At 33.0% G+C, this 21,756-nt stretch overlaps 1 protein-coding gene across 2 annotated transcripts in view; it reads left to right on the top strand.

Moving 5' to 3' along the window:
- SPAG16 (sperm associated antigen 16) overlaps nt 1–21,756 on the top strand; it is an 885,872-nt gene that overhangs the window by 632,597 nt on the left and 231,519 nt on the right. For both annotated transcript variants that reach the window (XM_060301456.2, XM_060301455.2), the window contains one exon: nt 6,992–7,118. In XM_060301456.2, the coding sequence (XP_060157439.1) occupies nt 6,992–7,118 (127 nt within the window). The remainder of the gene's footprint in view (nt 1–6,991; nt 7,119–21,756) is intronic.

The raw sequence follows: 21,756 nt of genomic DNA, 5'->3' as shown, positions 1-21,756 counted from the left end.
AATGGGAATACCAGAAAGAGAAGAGAGAACGAAACAGACGGTATATTTGAGAAAATAATGACTAAGATATCCTCAAATTAATGTCACCCATTAAACCACAGACCCAGGAAACACAGAAAATACCAAGCAGGATAAATGCAAACAAAAACAAAGGAAACAAACAAAAGCCCCTAGATCTATGTATATCATTTTCAAACTATAGAATATTAAAGATAAAGAAAAAATCCTGAAAGAAACCAAGAGGGAAGTGGCTCACATATAGAGAAATAAAGATTAGAATTACATATGACATCTCCTCAGAAACGATGCCAGGAAAAAATGGAGTGAAATATTTAAAGTGCTGAAAGAAAAAACACCAACATAGAATTCTTTACCTTGTGCAATTATCCTTTAAAAGCGAAGGAGAAATAAAGGCTTTCTCAGATAAACAAAAAATGAGTGAATTTGTTTTCAGCAAATCTGCCTTGAAACAAATCTGATAACCTAGATGAAATGGACCGATTTCTTAAAAGACACAATTTGCCAAAACTCACATGAGGAGAAATAGACAATCTAGATACGCCTATATCTATTAAAGAAGTTGAATCATATTACCTTTCCGAATAGTTAATGCACTTCCAAAACAGAAAGCACCAGTCCCACATGGGTTCACTTGTGAATTCTACAAAGGAAGAAATTATATCAATCCTCCATAATCTCTTTCAGATAATAGAAATAGAGGGAATACTTCCTAACTCATTCTATGATCAGCATTACCCTACAACCAAAATCAGAGAAAGACATTACAAGAAAAGAAAACAACAGACCACTATTTTTCATGAACATAAATATAAAAATCTGCTACAAAATGTTTGCAAATTGAATCCAATGATGTATAAAAAGAAGTAAAAACTATGACCAAATGGGATTCATCCTAGGTATGCAAGGCTGGTTCAACATTTGGAAATCAAGTAATGTAATCCATCACATCAATAGGGTAAAGATGAAAAATTACATGATCATATCGATGGATGCAGAAAAACTATTTCATAAAATACTATACCTATTCATGATTAAAAACTCCCAGTAAATTAGGCATATAAGGGAAATTGCTCCACTTGGTAAAGAATATCTAAAAGGAAACTTATGGCTAACATTATTATTAATGGTAAGAAACTAATGGTTTCCCACTAAGATATCAGGTACAAGACAAGGATATTTCCTCCTACCAGTCCTTTTCAGCATTGTATAGGAAGTTATAGATAATGCAGTAAGACCAAAAAAAAAAAAAAAGGGAATAAAGTTACACAGATTGAGAAGGAAAAACTAAAACTATCTTTGTTCACAGATGATATGACCATTCAAGACTTAATTTTAAAAAACAAGTAAAAAAAAAAAAAAAAAAGAAACAAAAAACATTCTGGAACTAATATGTGATTACAAGGTTGCAGGATGCAAGGCTAATACACAAAAGTCTATTGCTTTCCTATACACCAGCAAGGAAAAAGTGGAATTTAAATTTTAAAACATAATGCTATTTATATTAGCACCCTTAAAAATGAAATATTTAAGTATATCTAACAAACTATGTATAACATCTATATGAGGAAAACTATAAAACGTTGGTGAATGAAACAAAATAACTGAGTGAATGAAGAGATACTCCATGTTAATGGAAGTGAAGACTCAATATTGTCAAGATATCAGTTCTTCCCAACTTGATCTGTAGATTCAGCGCAATCCCAGTAAAAATCAAGAAAAGGTATTCTGTGGATACAGACAAACTGATTGTAAAGTTTAGATAGAGAGGCAAAATGATCAGTGATTGCCAGGGGTTGGGCAGGGGTGGTATGGTGGGATAGGTGAGTACAGAGGATATTTAGGGCAGGGAAAATACTCTGGATGATGCCATAGTGGTGGGTATATGTCATTATACAATTGTCTAAACTCATGGAATGTGCAACACCAGGAGTGAATTGTAATAATACAGACTTTGGGTGATTATGATGTGTCAGTGTAGGTTCATCAAATGTAACAGATTTGCCACTCTGGAGGGGACATTGTAAATGGGGGAGGCTATGTGTGTGTAGAGGCCGAGGGTATATGGAAAATCTCTGTATCTTGCCTTTAATTTAGCTGTGAACCAAAACTATCCTAAAAAAATAAAGTCCTAAAAAATATATAGGGCAACTTTTTATAAACATATCTCCCTATTCAGTCGCTGCACCATATGTATTGTATATTTTTAGTCAGTGTAACGACAGTATACTATAAACTCTTCCATGTTTTACATTGTTTCTGTAATTGTTCTTTTTATGGCTTTGTAATAATTCATCTATGGTATTTATTCATCTGCAATTATTTATTGAACATTTATTGGTTTCTATTCAAGGTCATGGGAATGTACTGCTAAGCCAAAGTACCTGCACTTACAGAGTTTACAGCATTCTCATGTGTGCAGTTGATATATAATCATTCATTTAATTTTCTATTATGTTGTATAACTCTGAGAAGAGAACAATTATATATATTGTTTTATTCAGCCTTGAAGAGCCTTTGCAGAAGAAGTAATGTCACAACCCTAAAAATAGTTTGCTTATTTAGATGTTCTGTAAATTCACTTTCCAAAAAAAGATGGGAAAATAAATGTGTGTGTGTGTATATATATATATATATATGAACATAGTGTGTTGAACCAAGAAAATACTTAGCTGATTTAGCTGATTCATCAGGATGAAGGTACAAAGTATAATCAAATTGGACCTTTTTTTATAATAAATTAAGATTCTATATATTTCTTCTTGATATACAATATAAAGATATAAGGAATCTCATATAGAATATTGCTCTATGACATTTCTTACACTACCTGAAAAATAGACTCTTAACCCCAAACCTATGGTAATGCCCAAACTTGTAAAGTCTGTTTTGAAAATTATATAAAGCTGTAAGTTATGTCTATATTAAGGAATACTATAGGATTATGAAAATAGTCTTTTAATCATTCATCTAAATTATAAGTGACATCATTAGCATCCTGGTTTTCTCTTTTTTCTTTCTTTGTTTTATAATATATAAATATGCTTGGAACCACTGTGCAGAGAGATAGCTCAGTCTGCTTGTCTTCCTGCCACTGTCGGTATCAAGTTTGCATAAAAGGTGCCTCTGGCAGTGCTCTGGATCCACAACAGCACAAGATTTATTTCTTCCATATTAGATTATTACAAATTTCACTTGTTTCCATTTTTTATTTATAAATAGTGCTACTTTAATATTTTGATCATAACTTTTTTAAAACCTTACAGTAAATTTCAGAAGTAGCCTTAAAAGTTTCAAAAGTATGAACCCTTGTGATCCTTGATATGTACTGCTAAATATTTTTCCAGTATATTTCCAGCAGCCTAGATGAAGCTAGTTTGGTTTTATGTTGTTCTACTCTAACTTATTAACTGCATGTCCATATGGATTTTCTCACTACGATCTTTAAGTTGGAAATGGGAAGGCTTAAAAGGGGCAGTCAGGAGTCGTGACTGTTCACTTTGATCTCAACTGTATCCTTTGTCCATTTTCCTAAATTCCACTTGCTTTGTTTTACTATTTGAGTCTGTGATAACCAAAAATATATATATATATTCTGAGCTTCAGCTCATTTACCATATTGTGGAAAAAAATCCATTATAGTTGCATGTAGTCAACATTGATTACTCTCTACTCCCCTTATATTCATTTTTTATTCATATATTATTCTATGATTTATTCAAGATCAAATGCCAAACATGTCACAGGAACTAAGCCGGGTGCTGGCAATTCAGTGTCACAAAAACAACCATCTGTCTGAATCCGAACTTCTCTGAGAACTTTTCAGTGCAACCATCTTTATCACCTTTCCTCCTCAGCCAGTACTGGTACCAATGACATAACCAGAATTACATTTTAGATAGTTTTCCAAAACTCTTGAGTTTTTACTTTCTTTAAAATTGTCACAATTCCACCTTTCTCCAAAACACATTTTCTTTCAAATCTTTCTTTCTTGGTTAAGTTAAGTGCCTAACTATAACTAGTCTTTGTTTTCTTACCTGACATAAATTCTAGATAAAATATTTGTTTTTTCCCCAGGTTGTCAGCTAATTCCTTTTCCACACCCTCCATCTTCAGATCCCTCAAAATTCACACTGTGTGGTTTAGATTAGTAATATTTTAATATTCTTCTTCCCTATGGAAGGAGAATGGCAAATGGTTCCAGTTCACCTGAGACTGGAGGAGGAGGGATACAAGATCTTGATAGTCCAAGTTTTTGCTTTTGGATTCTCTGTATCTTTTATCTCTTTCTTTTATCTAACTGATTCAGAACCATCAGGGTTAGAATCAATATTACCTTAAGACCGCTGTGGAAGTACTTGGACTAAAGTAAAACTTCTAGGTAAACTCCCATGAGGCATTCATCATCTACTGGTTTAACAAATATATATTTTTAAATTTTTTATTATTTTATTTTATTAATGTTTTTATTTTTGGCTGCATCGGGTCTTAGTTGCGGCACATGGGATCTTTGTTGAAGCATGAAAGATCTTTCATTGTGGCACGCGGGCTTCTCTCTAGTTGTGGTGTGCGGGTATTTTCTCTTCTTTAATTGTGGCACTCAGGCTTCAGAGCACATGGGCTCTGTAGTTTGCAGCACGTGGGCTCTCTAGTTGAGGCGCTCGAGCTCAGTAGTTGTGGTGCGCAGGCTTAGTTGGGCTGTGGCATGTGGGATCTCAGTTCCCTGACCAGGGATCAAACCTGCGTCCCCTGCATTACAAGGTGGATTCTTTACCTCTGGACCACCAGGGAAGTCCCAACAAATTTTTTTTTAGTTCTACTGTGCTCCAGGTACTATGATAGGCATTGCATTTGCCTCTCTGGTTAACTGGAAGTATAGCTACCGAGTTATCAAATCTGAATACAAACTTATTTCTACCACTTTATAAGTTATTATATTTGTTTTACCGTAATGCATATATTGTCATGAATTTTAAGTTCCTTGGGAAATGGAAAAGTTTGGCTATATGATGTTAGTTATTCAAAATTGTTTAAAATACTATCTACTATTTATTAATAAATCATTTAGCACAGCACTTGGTTATTAGAAGCATTTAATAAGTATTGACTATTATTATTTTAGTATTATCAAACTGTATTAATTGATTATTTGACAGTGGTAAAAATTAAATATAAAAATATTAAACCCATTTAAGTACTAATTTTCACCCAGAAAATGATGGACTGTTTTTTTTTATTTTTAGTATGTTTCCTAAAAATTTAATATTCAGTGGTATAAAGCACACTTTAAGATTGTCTTTGTTTCATAGAGTCTAGGCAAGGAAAGGACATAAAGTCTATAACCTGACTTTAGTGAGAAGTGCCTTCAAATTAAATTCTGACTAAAATTTATTCTGTTCTCACAGTTGAAAAAAGATTCCATTCTGCAACCTCTGAAAGACGTTTTAAAACCCTTATAGCTGGAAAGAGTCCTTTATAATTTCTAACATTAATATTCCCTATAATCCTGAGAACTGTTCTTTTCTAAAAATTAAATTCACTGATTCTTCACAATTCTCACAATACACGTTTACATATTTGAAAACATTCCAAGTTCTCCATGTTCTTTTTAAACTGCAAAACAGATTAAATATCCCATTTATTAGCTTGAGGAAAAGGTTATTGTATTGCTTTGCCAGTAACAGCAGTTACAGAATTTTAAAACTAGTGGCATTTGTTGTACTACTGGAGTATTTAGGGAAAAAAACAAAAAATCCACTCGGACTGTAATACACTATGCAGTTTTTTGTTTTTTTTTACAGAAAGGATAGAAATCAAGGAGTAAATGAGAAAAAAAGTATGCGAGCTAGTTCAAAATGATAATAGGGAAAATTGTATAATAATCAAGTTATTATCTTTAACATTTTAGAATATTTAGGAGGAAAATAATGAGAGGTTGATTTTTGACTAGACATTAAAAAAATTAAACTGGATCTGAAAGGGAAACTGTATATCGAATTGGAAAGAGTATAATGACTTATAAACATTGTACATAAACCTGGTGTGGCCAGCACTCATATTTAGTTGGTCAGTGGACACAGAAATTAAATGACAGAATGATGGAAACTCTCTTATTCATCACTATATCCCAGTCTCTGACATGAGGTAGCTGCTGAATAGATATCTCCTGAGAGGCCTGCAAGAGGAATATAGACAGACGTTGAACTCCAAACTGATGCACCTGGGCTGGTGCTTCTATACTGGGAAAATATCCGCCCCTGTTTCCATAACACTTGAATCCATCCACCCTTCCTTTTGTTTTCCATTCCCTTATCCAATTACCTTCTTCCTTTTTCCACTACATGTTAAAAAAATAGCCCCAAATATTTCTAATAATTTTGTCTAACAGAACACAATAGGCACTGCTTCCTTGCCATCAATTTTATCTGGCCCCAGTGATTCTACCCACTATGATAAAACTCTTCTTTCCTGTCCATTTGTTTTCCTACCTCTGTTTTTATTTTTACTCTGAGTTATAAATTATCAATACTAACTAATTACAAGCATATAAAGTGAAGTGTGCTTTTAGTGCAATATTTTACATATATAGTTTTTATATGTAGATCACATATCACATATGTGATATGTATATATTTAGACAAATTGCATGGGTGTGTATAGTTCTGTTTTATTACATCTTATATAATTAAAATCATCAAAATGATTCCCTGAAAAATCATCTTCTAAAATTTAGTATAGGATTTTATATATTTAAATTGTCATTTTATAATACGTTTATGTCAAAGACAAAGGTATAATGAATACTTTTTAGTTTAGAGGAATGTATTCTTGTGTATTTAATAAAATTGTAACAGAAATCTTTCTTTTTTTGTTTTTTTTGGTCTGAGTTTCTATATATATTTGTATATAAGTAATATGTATATATATATATGTATGTATATACATTTCTCTTCTTTTTTTTAATACTTTAAAGGGTCACATGATCGCATCCTGTGATGCCTGTGGAGTTACAAAGCTATGGGATTTTCGGAAGCTCTTACCAATTGTGTCCATTGATGTAGGTCCAAGTCCTGGCAATGAGGTGAACTTTGATTCATCAGGTAGGATCTTTTTTGTTTAACATTCTTGACCAGGCTAACAGCTTTAGTATTTGTTCTGAAACTATTTTCTATTGCCACTTTATGTTTTTTGCATTTCCTTCTATTTAAAAATCTGTTCTTGATATTATACTAGAATATACTACATTATGCTATATTTATCATATGATATATATCACGTCATATAGTGAAAGCATTACATTTATCACATATGTAAAGGAAGAAATAATAGAGGAGGTAAGTGTGTGCTAATTTAGATTACTCAAGTTCCTAGCAGCATCATGCAAAATTTGGAGTCTACATCCCTTAGAATCACCATCCAACGTAAGTAAATTGAGTTTTTTGAAGGTAAAATAGCTAAAAGTAGGGAAGAACAAAAGTTTGGCAAAAATAAAATTGAAACTAATGGAATACTTTATAATAATTTAGTAATACCCCATATTCTCTAGATTTTACAATTAATTTTAAATATATATTCATCTTGTTGCAAATTGTGTCCAATAATAATTATATTAATTGGTAATAATTGTAGTATTATTATCTGTGTTTAGCATTTTTTCTGCAGTAATATAACCGTTAACGGTGAGGTAAATTATTTTATCCTTGCTGATGATGAAGAGTATAGCAACTGATGTTAACAATCACACAATGATTCCACTTGATTTAAAAGGTTAAAATTATAATTACATCTCTATCTTTAATGATAGCCTATGCTAAATAACGTATATCTGTTATTGATATAACTTACCTTTGCTGTTGTAATACACGTTTTAAACTTTTTTAAGTTTTGAGAGGTTTAAAAATCTTTGATATTTATTTGCAGTAGCTCAAATTTTAGTCAAAGAAATAAAGATAGAATATATATAAAGGAAATAATGACGTTCTATTTAAAAATAGTCCAAAAAGTATGAATATACTAGAAGCAATTCTGAAGCCATAAGGTAATTGTGTGTTTCATGGAACTGGTTTCATGATATTGACATCACATATCTAAAATTCAGAATACAGTAAGCTTGTCTTCTTAAAAAACTTGAAGCTGTGTTCCCATTGCAGATTGGTATATGAACCATATATATGACTTCCTTAAAAATATGTTAGTAAAGTTCTTGACATTAAGACTTTTATGCTCTGCTAGAATTCAAACAGACAGCACTGTACAGAATAAAAGATCCCAACTATGAGAATTTAATTTTATAATGTAAAGGCCCATTCTTATTTCAATTTATACTTTTTGATATATAGAATATGCATTGATATCATAATTCTAAAGGAACATTAACTTGGTTATTACAAACATTTTCACATCCATAAATCCCTTTTTACTATCTTGAGGTAGCATCCAAGTACTCATGGCCTTGAGTGTTGAATTCTGAAATTTCAAAACTTTTGGCTGTACTTTCTAATAATAGAAGTTAAAGGGTGTTTTGAAATGCTGTACAACTAATACTAGGTACATATTTTACTGTCATAATTGTTAAATATGTTGCCACTGCCTTTTACTGTCCTTGTCATCCAGCCCAAAATTTCTTTTCTATGCATTGTCAGGCAAACTTATTTTAAATATATGTCAGTTCCTATCATACTGTTATACAAGTCAATATCATCTTAAAGCCCCTAGTACAACAAACCTCTTTTTATTTCTCCATGACTGCTATATACTTGATGGTACACTAATATTAAGAAAACTGTCAGAATCAAGGATGGAACAATGAGAAACATAAAAGATAAAGAGTATAAACCAGGGACCCTGTTAATGAAAACACTTCATCAGTTTGAAGGAATATAATTTCAACCTGACCTTCCCATCCCTTTGACCATTTCTTCAAGGAACATACTATAATTAATTTTAATTCTACGTGTTTGAGAAATCAGTGTCTTTTTCTCATTGAATACTGAGAAATTTGCGCTTCTGTTGAGGAGAAGTCTTCAGTGACTCGTCATTTTAAAAGTTGAAATATATCAGCAGTTGAAGGAACTAGGTAGAGCAAACGAGGTCTATTGAGGGTCTGAACAGAGAGGTGAAATCACAAAGTTAAATACCAGAAATTATGTTCATCTCAAGAGAGTAAAGAAAAGTGAAGTCAAGAGCAAAACAAAATCGAAATAAGGACAGGAACACATAGATCTCTTCTCATCTGCATTTCTTCAGGAAAAGATGATTTAAAAGAAAAGTATAAAAAGATATCATGAAAATATTTGAACTATGAGGATAAGATCAAATCTAACTTAATAAGTTCAAAATACTCTTCATTTGACATACTTTTATTTATTCCCAGTGGCAAGCCAATACAAGCTTTCCTCCTTGGACCTGAGGAAAAGTCATTGATAATACACATGCAGTATCATCACAATATCATATAATATATGTGGAAGTACTGACAGTATTCGTTCTGAGAAATTTAATATAAGAAATTTAATATAAACTACTCATATACATAGTTTTTAGATATTCTAAATAATCAACATAGAAACAAAAAATTTCTCATCATATCTCATATCTCTGGATCAGTTTAATTGAAGGGCATTTGAAATCATGAGGTGTGCTGCTTAAAAAGAGCTGTTTCCATATACAATGGCTTATCTTTATAAATAAGGGATTCCTTCACTGCAAATCCAACATGGTATACAAATAAATTTGAGTAGTCATTAAAGGCTGAAATTGTGGTCCATAACATTTGATTTCAAATTTTTATGTATATTAAAGATTCCTCATTATATATTAACCTCATACATAAATATTTTTATTTTAAACTTATAAAAGTAAATTATGTGCTAGTGAAATGGTACTTTGTTTTAAAATTGAGACTTCTCATAGTGTATCATTTTTGAAATGTATCTTTGATAATATTTGAAAACCAGTGGTATAGAAAAAGAATATAGACTATAATTCAGACCCTTAGCTCTTCCCCACCTTTTAGACTATAAACAAATTATTTAATCTTCCTGAACTAAGTTTCCTCATAGAAATAATGGAGGAGATAACTGTCTTACTATATTCTAATGTGTTTCAAAGGGTTAATTATATTCTGTAATGAGGAAATTCTAATACAGTCTTGTTTTCATGTAATATTCAAAATAATTTAAATAGTTAACTAGCAAATAAAGCTACATATAATGTTATATATGCATATATAATTAAAATCAAAAGATTTAAAGATATGTGAATCACCATCTCAAGGTTAGCTTTTCTGTTGCTGTAAGAAATCAGCTTGTTACACATTTAAAAGAGGAATTACATGCAGCATAGTATTATTTACATAATGTTTTATTTGCAAATACATTGCTTGCAACAAACACAGATTACCTGTGTTTATAGATATATACATATATCAGTATATATTTGTAAAGGGATAAGTGTTCCTTTCTCATTAAACAGAGAACCTTCTGGTAATACAACGCTACACATTTTTACGAATATTCACTATCTAAATATCTCCCACTTGGCATACTCAAATGCCATATGTTTTACCATTCAAAAATTTATTACTATTTCAGAAAATGTTAAATGGAACTGTGTAGTGAAAGTAATAAAAATGAACTGTGAGAATTTCTACATACACTTTTCCACATCTCTCATTTTGTTGTGTTTATGAAGTTTAGCAATATTTTTCACTCCTTTGTAAAAGGTAATTACGGTACACTTGCAAAAAAGTCACATCCCTAGAAAATGCAGGAGCTGAAGTTTGAGCCAGATGGGGACTTTCCAGTAGAAAACTTATCAGTCTCAGATCATTGAAATGAGCAAGGTTTGCCACCATTTGGCGGTAATCCTAAATATTTCCCACAAGGAGAACCACAATAGAAATACTAAAATAGAAGAAAAAATAATGACCCCATTATAAAATATGAAAATTACCAGACCCCTCTAAAATTGCTCAAAAATAAATTTGATTTATTAGCTTCTGTTAGTAAAGGCTGCAGTTCACTGTTTCGTATTTAAAAGGCAGATTGTGGTTAACTCCTTCTGTTGGAAGCAGTGTAATATAATGGAGGAAGCACTCACTTAGAAACCCTGGTTTTGAATTTTGTCTCCACTGCTAACTAGCTGAATGATCTTGGTGGACTTTCCGAACATTTCTGAGCCTCAGTTTCCTTATATGTGAAATGTTAAAAACCTATCACGACTTCCACTTCCAGCCAAGATGGAGTAACAGGGACCAGGTTTACCCTTCCACCTAAAACACATGAAAAAAGAGACAAAATTTATGAAATGATGGTTTTCAGAAATTGAACATTGGGCAATGGAAGACAGTACTGAAGGGAAGGGGGGGTGGTAAATAAGATGAGCTCTATGGCTGCCCATAATACTGTCTGGAGAAAATTTCTAGGTCACATCTCAGGGATGGACAGAAAACCTTGGGGAAACCCCACAGCCTCCCAGAGTTGAGGAGATGGAGTGGGCAGTCCAGGGAGGCCAAGGCAGCTAGAGTTTGCAGGCAGAGTACAGGACAGGGGACAGCAACACAGAGAGCGAGCTCTGGAGATTTAGAGAGGATCCCCTCCAGTCTTTAGCTGAGTGCAGATCAGTCCACGACAGCCTAAAGCCACAGAAAAATCTGTATGAAGAGTTAAAAAGAAAAATCCCCAAAGATCAGGGGAGCCTAGGAATAGTTTGTACTCCCACCAACCAGCTTGATAAAACCTTGCAATTCAAAGGATAGTAGATAGAACAGGGATTGGCCAACTACTGCCCATGGCCTGTATTTATATTTAATTTTAATAGTAACAACAACCACACCCGTTAATTTACATATTATCTAAGGCTGCTTTCACATTACAACAGCAGAGTTGAGTATTCACAAGGGAAACGGCATGGCCTGTGAAGCCCTAAAACATTTACTGTCTGGCTCTTTACAGAAAAATTTGCCAAGGGAAAGGGCTCAGAAGGTCATTACCTCAGTAGTGAGGCAACATCAGTCCACACCTCTAGATCTAGTCCCTTCACTGTCTTTGAACCGTCTGAGTTGGCCCATGTAAAAACCTGTTTATTCTTTACTACAACTTAATGAGATTGTTACTGTTGTCTCCTTTTTACAGATGAGGAAACTAGGACATGAAGTTAACAAAAAGCCTAATGACACCTGGCTGATCAAATGTGGAGTCAGAATTCAAAGCTGGGCAGTCTAATTCCAGAGACTAGAATTTAGACTTTATATTATTCTGCTTCTCATTGTAATAATAGTATTCAGTTTCATATTGATATGTGACATCTGTTAGGAGTTATAATTCATTTGCTATGAATATTGAAATAATCTAATTAATGACCACTTGACAATGTTTGACTCAAACAAACACTATTTGTCAATTAGTTGTCTCTGGAAGAAAAACAGGAAAAGAAGATCTCCCTAGTATTATCTGCCAGGTTTTTGATGTGTCTTATAACAAGGGGGAACCCTAAATATGTTCCTAATGGGAGCTGGAACTCCAGCCCCACACCTCAAGGTAAATACCTATCAGACTAATCTGGGTGGAATAGGTGAGTGCCTGCAGGCACTTTTGCTATTTATTTAAGTCTTGGCCTGATTACAAACTGAAATAAGAAAGGAAGAAAGCAAGCTAACTTCTATGATCTCTAAGGCATAAGGCAGAGCTGAGGTAAGTTGCTCCTCCTAAGAGCAAGCCCATTCTATCTACTACATCAGTTTCCTAGGAAAGAGAGTTACAAGGAGAGGGGATAAAATACAAGAGAGAAAAGACCAGATGACTCTGCTCAATTATTTATAATCCTGTTATTTCATCCCCTGTTTGTATGCAAATCCATTTTGGTTTTGAGTAGAATATGGTCCCCTCTGCTGCTGGAGAAAGGAACTGGAGGAACGGAAGGAAATCAGATTTTGTATATCCCTTGGAGACCCAAGTGTGTCATTGAAACAAGAGGGAAAGGGGTAGGGCACGACCTTTGAAAGAATGACATAGCCTGAGGACATGACATAAACTGATTAGAACCAAATGGGTCCAAGATGGTGGATCAGTCGACTTCCACTAGACCTTGAGCCTCAGTATACGCTCACTGAACACATCAGCAAGCTAAGTGATACACCCACAGGTGCCATGACAGTTCCAAGTCTGACCATAAGAATCAAAAAGTGGGTGGTGGCCCAGTTCCTAGAAATCCCCGCCCCTTCCTGAAATAGCTGGAATACTCCTCCCACTCAGTAGACTATGAAATTACCCACCCCTATAAAAACTGACAACTCCATACCCTGGTGCCTTTTTCACCTTCTGAAATGGCCCACACTCTGTGGAGTGCGTTTCTCTCTAAATAAATGCACTTCTTACCTATCACTTTGTCTTTCACTGAATTCTTTCTGCGATGAGACATCAAGAACCTGAGCTTCATTAAGTCCCGAAACCAGATCTGTGATCTCAGTTGGAAGACAGGGTTTTGGCTGTGTTCGAGTCCTGGCCACATGGGTTCAAGTCCAAATCTGAGTTTTGACTGGGTTCAAGTCCCAGCACGTGGGCTCAAGTCCCAATCTGAGGTGCACGGTTTCATCATTAATACCTGCAATGAAGTATACTATGATCTAGGAACTGGGCTAGGTGCTTTTTCTTTTAATCATCACAGAACTATGAGTTTGGTTCATTTCTCCCATTTTAAAGAGTTTTGAGAGCTTTAATTACATATATATATAAATAAATATACACATTTGTACAGTTCTATGAGAGCCTGAATTTAGCTCTAGGAAATTGTAAAGAAAAAACTCTGGAGATTCATAGGAACTGGTTTTACACTTTACCTGTAAAAAAGCTATTCTTTCTCTTTGGTTTTTGTCATGCTATTCCATGTTTTAGAAACATTTTTATTCACCTGACAGCAAGTATGGAAAATAGCATGCTAATGATAGTGGGGACACCGTGTATTGAAGGTGTATTGACCAAAGATATATTAATTCAGAAATAATATTTGTAATTGTACAAAGTGTTATGACCATAAAGCTGTTCTGATTGGTCTATTTTCCATTCTAAATGGTTGGTAGCGATGCCATATTAGTTTTTAAGTATTTAGACTGTCATCCTAATAATGGATCACAAATTCTGAGAACTGGAATGCATTTGAATTACACAAATTATGAAAGTTTTATATAAATGAAAGTTACTGACTTTTTCAAAATATAGAATTTATACATGTAACTAATTATTCCTTTCAGATATTATGTTTGAAAGGGTGTGTACTTAATCTAATGACAACATCATTATTCAAACTATGAAGCTCTACTTTTGCAATGATTTCATATCTCCAATACTCACAAATGTCTTATCTGAGTCTGGATTGAATTCGTAGAAACATCTAGAAATAATTCACATCCTATATGTCAGAAAAGGGCATTTGAGTTAAGCATAAGGCAAGGCTCTAAAGAATAAAGATTGTTGTTCATCTGTGATTTGTAACATGAAATTGAGCAGGAAACTTAATCTCTGTTGACCTCAACTTGATCTTCTCAAAAATGAGAGATTTGGATTAAGTGACTTCCTCAATTAGGTTTCCAACCTAAGTTTTACACAACTGAGTATTGCATTTTCCCACTGTTCGTTAGAGCATGGTATCCTGAGATAAAAATAATATTCTAAAATAAAACTTAAATGCTTTTGTATACTATTTAACATTTAAAAATATCAAATTATAAGTAAAACATTCTACTTTTCCTTGATCCAAAATGGAAATACAATTTGATATAAAAATCAAGATTATTTAAAATTTGAGCCTCAAATTTAAGCGACAGCTGTATTGCTCAGCAATACAAAACTTTTATTCTTGCCAACCTAGCAACACGTTCAGTCTCTGTAGGAACAGATATTTTGGCCAAAAAAAAATGTATAAGTTTCAACATTTTAATAAATTAATGACTCAAATTCTTCATAGAAGACTTTATGAGATAGTAAAAATCTGACCCATTCTGGTTTAATCAGAGCAGGAAATAACTTATTAATCTTACACATTAGAGCATTATACAGGTGCAATCAGCTATTGCAACTACAAATGCCTGGATGAAACAAAGAAGCCACGCTTGTGTTGTTAGATCCTCGATTTTGTGTAATATTTTTAAAACAAGTATAGTTCTACTTGTTGCTTAGTTCTCTGTTGTAGTTGTACTGCATAGAAATATAATTGTAACATTATAGGCATAGATGATCAAAAAGTACTTGGAAATGTTTTCCTATGTACCTAAAATATCTCCTTGGAAGTTCGTTACAAAGCTTATGTGCCTAATTATATATAAACAATTTAAATCCAGCTCATGTCCAAAAAATGACGAATTCTAAATTACTGCCATCACATTTAATGAAGATTAATTTTGTAGTAGTCATGTAAGAAATAGTTTTCAAAATGCATTTATATTAGTTATATGCATATAACAATTAATGTGCTAATTTCTTATCAACACATTTAAGAAATTCAAAAAGATTTTTATCTATGTAACAAGTATGAGAAATTAGTTTCATGACTAGCTATATCTTAATATCATCTAGGCAATAAGATATTCCAATTCATATAATTAACTATGACTGTATGTTTACAGATATAATAAAAATTACATATACATGCTAGCATAGGTCATTATGAAATATGACCTATTTTCTCATGCATATATTAATCAAGAAAAATGCATTTTATATAAAGAATTAAAGCACAATCAGACCTTTGAATTTTTCTAAGGGGTTCACAGTTATGGTACTAAGGGAAATGTACTATTTTAATCTAATAGCATATAATAGTTATTAGATTTAAAAATAATACAGTTGAAATTTGTAGTCTACACACACTTCATGGCCCAAAATCAAGTAGCCCAAGAATTTGTCATCTTTTTAATAGATTACATTTGCAAAATTGAATAGATAATCATCTTTAATCTGCCAGCTGATACTTCTTAATAGGATAATCCTTTAAGAGAAGTTGCAGTTCAACAGATGTGCAAATCAACCCAGAGCAAATAGCACACTGCTCTTGGAGATGGAGACTGCACTGTTGGCACTCGTGATAACGCTCAGTTATATTTATCTAAAATTTAATTTCAAACGATATTCACAGATGATTTATTCAAATCTAATTGATCTCAGAAGTATCTTTTCTCACTTGTAATATAATAGGAGTGAAAATAAAAATTATTTAAAATCATCTTCATGCAACATCCCCTACTATGCACTCTACCAGCAAAAGGAAAAAAAAAAATTGAAAAGAAGAAATAGTATAGTATTGGTATTATGAAAATCAACACTCTCTAAATGTTTTGAAATAATGAGTTTGATAAATAGAATAATAGATATGCATTGGGAATAATATATATGCATTTAAGATCATGCCTTCTAACCAAGAATTATATTATTCTCTCGTATTTTTGTTTGTCTAATGGTGGAAGTTATGTTAATTCAGTTGACAAATATTTAGTGTTAGCCTATTATCTGCCAGGTACTGTTCTAAATTCTGGGATTCAGCTATGAAGAGACCAGTAAGATTCTATTTACAAAGTAAATTGAAGCAATAGCTATGAATGTGCAAGTAATAAACTGGGAGTGTTGAAAACTATAAGTTAAACCGTTCCACATATAATATGCTATAGGTGCCATCAGAGTGTGATTTGTAAAGAATATCCAGTAGCTGTATATGGAGCTGGAGAAAAAAGATGGGCACTTCTATAATGTTAACTACAACATTACCCATTTCTCTCCTCATGGACTCAGTTTACTTTTAAGTTTTGATCTTCTGTTATCCTTTCACTATGCCTTTCATAATGTTTGATTTGTTCCTTCGTCCATGTGGCATTAGAAACCACTATTCTTATCAGAATTTAGTTGTAATGACGGATGTTTCTGCTGCATCTGCTTCAGCTTCTCTTTCTCCTTCTTCTAGTTGTTTCCTCCTCCTCCTTCCTCCATAGGTCCCTTCGCTTCATTTGTCTTATCTCTCCTTTCTTTTCTTCTTCCTCAAATACAAAGACCTGAGTTAACCATACTACTCAATACATAATAAACAATTATCATTTGATTTTATTACTTTTCACCTTTCATATTCCATCCCTACTCTCATTCCCTCTGACACTCCATGGAAGTTTTTAAATATCTTTGATATGTTTCCTTAGTTTACAAGTATCTTTGAAGAATATATAGAGTTACTTTATATACATATGTACCTAAGATTTTAAAAAACTTATTTTGTCATAAATTTCATTGTTTCTTGCTTTTTCATTCTATACTATGTTCTTAAGTTTTATCCATATTAATATATGTGAGAGTTTCTCTGAGGTATATACCTGGGGGAGGACTTGCTATGCCATAGAATGTATGTTATTTAATTTAATTAAGCATTTTCATATTGTTCTTCAGAATCACTATAACTAGTTTACAGTCCTTCAAGGAATCTCATTTTCAACATTTGGTAGTGCTGTGGACTGAATTGTATCCCCCCAAAATCCATATGTTGAAACCCTAACTTCCAATGTGACTGTATTTGGAGAAAGGGCTTTTAGGAAGTAATTAAATTTAGATGAGGTCATAAGGATGGGGCCCTGATCCAATAGAATGAATAGTCATTTAAGAAGAGACATGTGCAAACATGAGGAAAGATTATGAAGGCTCACAGCTAGAAAGCCACAGTCTGCAAGCCAGGAAGAGAGCCTTCACCAGAACCTGACCATGCTGGCACCCTGATCTGGGACTTCTAGCCTCCAGAACTGTGAGAAATAAATTTCTGCTTTTGAAGCCACCTGGTCTGTGGTATTTTGTTATGGCAGCCCGAGTAGACTAATACAGATAGTATTTAATTTTATAATTCTGCCAGTACAGTGGGCACTATATGCATTGCATTTCCCTACTTACTAGTAATGTTGAACATCTTTTTACATACTTGTCAGTCTTTCAGGCTTCCTCATCTGTGAACTAATTGCCTTTGCCCATTTTTTTTTATTGGATTTCCTTCCTGTTGGGACTTACAGATTTGCAATAATTATCTGAGTATTAATCTACTGTTAATTTTGAATGTATATTTATCCCAAAGAGAAAAATATTTACTGATCTCATCTATGGTGTCTTTTACTAAATTGAAATCATTAAATGTCATAGAATCAAAACTATTTTATTTTTTTCTTAGTACTTTTTTTCCTTTGGGGACATTGCTTGAGAATTTTATCATTATTAGGTCACAAAAGCATTTTCCTGCATCTTCCTTTTTTAGCTTTATGTTGTTACCTTTCACATTTTAGGACTTTGATTCAAAGTGCAAGGAGTTGCTATCAGTTAGCATTTCTTCCAATAACAAACCAACCCAGAATCTTCCTGATTTATTGGAGCATTTGTTTCTTGTTCTCTTATGAGAGAGCTTCAGGTTGGCTCAGGCCTGATGTACTTCGCTGTGCTTCCGCTGAACTCCATGTGTCTTCTCATTCTGAACCCCAGGGCCTGTGTGTGGGACATGTTCGCCTCCTACAGTAAGCATAGCTGGAAAGAAAAAGAAACACAGCCATCATATTTATATCTTCTTTTGAATGTGACAAATACTGTCTGCTTAATATCCCATTGTCCAAAGCATGTTCACAAGTTATAAGCAAGTCCAAAGCCACTTAGATGGGGGCATATACTATTATCATAGATTACAGAGACATATCTTGGATAATGCCTAGGGATTTCTAACCTTATTACAGGAAAGAAATGCAAAGTTGGGAACAATAATTCAATGACTATAGTGGGAGATCCAACTTTATTTTCCTATCTGTTGAGACATTTTTCCTGACACCATCAACTATACAGTTAAATCTGTGATGTCACTTCTATCATATATCAACCTCATATAGAGAAACAGTCTTTCCTGAATTCTTTTTTCTAATCTTTTGGTAACATTGTCTTTTTCTGAGTTGGTACAATTCTGTTTTTATTACTGGATGTTCTAGTATTACTTAATATATGAATGTGAAGCAACTCTTTGCTCTTCTTTTCCAAAATTATCTATTGGGCTTCTTATCTCCTGGGATTTTTAGAGTTACCCTTTTAAAAATTTTAAATTGTATAATGTCAGAGAATATGGCCTGTATTAAGTTGATATCCTGTGGCCTCTAATATAGAAAATTTGTTCAGTGTTCTTTGTGTAATCAAAAAGAATGCATACGTATATACACCTTATTAGGTCAAACATTTTTCTGGAATTTAGTTTGAGCTTATTTACTGGATATTCAAATAATTTATAACATTTATTTTGACTGCTTGAGCTCTCAGTTTCTAACATGGGTATAAAAATCCTTAACCACAAGTATTAATTAATTTATCCTTATAATTCTATCAGTTTTGCTGCATATATCTTGAGGCCATGTTTTAGATACATATATTCATAATCATGATATCTACTTGATATTTTCTCCCTTTTATCAGTCTGTAACATCATCTTCATGGTGATTTTGCCTTAAGTTCTATTTGGTCTTGTATTAAAAATCGGTACCCTGTTTTCTTTGGAGTTGTATTTTCCTGATAATCTTTCTTTCCATACCTTTACTTTTCACATTTTTGTTGGAATTTCATATTTGTTTTTTTTAATTTAATTTTTTGCTTTTTTCTTCAATCTAATATTTCTATCTTTGGAATGATGTATTTGCTTTACTTATAATAATGATTTTTTTTCTAAATTAATATGCATGCATAGAAAAATGTCTGTATTAGTCAGGATTCTCCAGAAAAACAGAACCAATAGGATGTGTGTTTGTATGTGTGTATATACAGCTTGAGTCCAAATGTAGTACAAAGGCAAAATTGCTTTATTCTCAGGGACTTCAGTCTATGTTTCTTAGGACCTTCAACTGATTGGATGAGGCCCACCCACATTATGAAGGGTAATCTGCTTTACTCAAAGTCTACTAACTTAAATACTAATCATACAGAAATACCTTCACAGCAACATTTATACTGGTGTTTGATCAAAACAGGGTACCATGGCTACCATGGCCTAGTCAAGTTGACACATAAAATTAACTACAACAATTCTTTTCTGATACCCTCTGTCTCTTGTCTTTCTTTTGATGATATTAATTCTTTCAGGCAACACTTATTTTGCCCTATTCTAGATGCTAAGTATAGAGCAGTGTGTATATATATACATAATTCTATTCTCATGGAACTTACATTCTACTTAGGGGAGAAAGATCAGAGGAAGGTAGATGATAAACAACTGATAGAATCAACATTAACAAGTGGTGATAAGTGCTATTAAAAAAAATAAACCAGAATGGAGTGTAGTGAGGTGAAATATTACTTTATAGAGAATGTTCAGAGATAATGTCTCTATGAAGTGATAAATTAGAGCAGAGACTTGAAGAAAGTGAGGGAATAGATCAAGTGGTTATCAGAGGGAAGAGTGTTCTTGGCAGAGAGAACAGCAGTACAAAGTCTCTACGCTGGAACTATATTTATGTGTTTGAGGTTAAATGAGGAGAATTATGAGGGGTGATTCAAAATGTTATCCAAAGACCAGATCATGGATGGTGTTGGAGGCTATGGTCCCAACTCTGGTCTTTATTTTTAAGAAGGATTATTGTGATAAATTATGTTAATTTTTTAAATGCATGCACATTCAGTGGGGTATGGGTAAATTAGTCTTGCTGAAAAAGAATAACACATGAAACTTAAAAGAGAGCCAATATGTTTGATCAAGTCAAAGAACAGTCAGTAAATTGGTTTGCTATTATTTATGGATGATCAAATCACAGCAAAAATTGTTATCCTTATTTATGTTTAAAGACATGGTAAGACTTAAGTTCCTGACTCAACTGTGTGAAATATAGAAATCTAAATTCATCAGACACTGCTAATAGACAGCAATTGATATCATAATAATGAACAATTTCAGGAACTATAGTTACCTTTGCAACACTTTCTTCTTCTTTAAGAAGCTGATAAGATATTTATGTATATGAATATTGCTGAATGTTCTGTTGAGGAGGAGGTAGTTATGGATTTGCTACTCTCCTCTCTCATATCAATAGATAATTTGCTACTCATTACCACTATGGAAACTTATACAGAGACATGTTGACAGTGATAGCATTTAGAGGTGCTTAACTTTTACTATTGTCAACCTGACAGCCATGTTAAAATTAAATTAGTTCGATTTGTTTTTAAGAATTTCCTTGAAGATATTTGCCTACATATATGCTTACATGAGGAAAGTGTTTCCATTTAAAGAAAATATGTATCAGTGAGAATTTGGTAGTATTTTGCTATACATTTTGTAATGGTGAAGTAATGGAAAAAGGGTGCTTAGAGACCTCATCTCAACATGGGAGGCCTGGAGTAATAATGTCCTGTATCTGTATAATGTTTTATCGATTTTAATGTCATTCATTTCACCAGCATATTTCTACCACTTAGTCTGGTGGAGTTTTCATTCTCAAAAAGACTTCTCTTTTAACATGTTTTGTACTGGTTTTTATTGTGTGCTTGTTTGCCCTAGCTGACACCCAGTTTATTTTGAGACAGTTGAACTAGGTTTTATTTCCAGGTTTGTTACCTCCATTCTTCTGCCTAGATTCAAAGTATCCTGTAACTTTTCTCTGTTTTCTTTTCCTCCTGAGATTGTAGTCCCAATTAAACATTGCTACTTGTAAGAAAGCTTTAACCCAGCTTTGGAGTTTGGGACAGCCAACTGATCATAATCAATGATGAA

The sequence above is a fragment of the Globicephala melas genome, chromosome 7 (assembly GCF_963455315.2).
Source record: "Globicephala melas chromosome 7, mGloMel1.2, whole genome shotgun sequence".
Classification (NCBI taxonomy): Eukaryota; Metazoa; Chordata; class Mammalia; order Artiodactyla; family Delphinidae; genus Globicephala; species Globicephala melas.
Note: the sequence above shows the minus strand (reverse complement) of the source record. Positions and strands in the feature narration are given on the sequence as shown.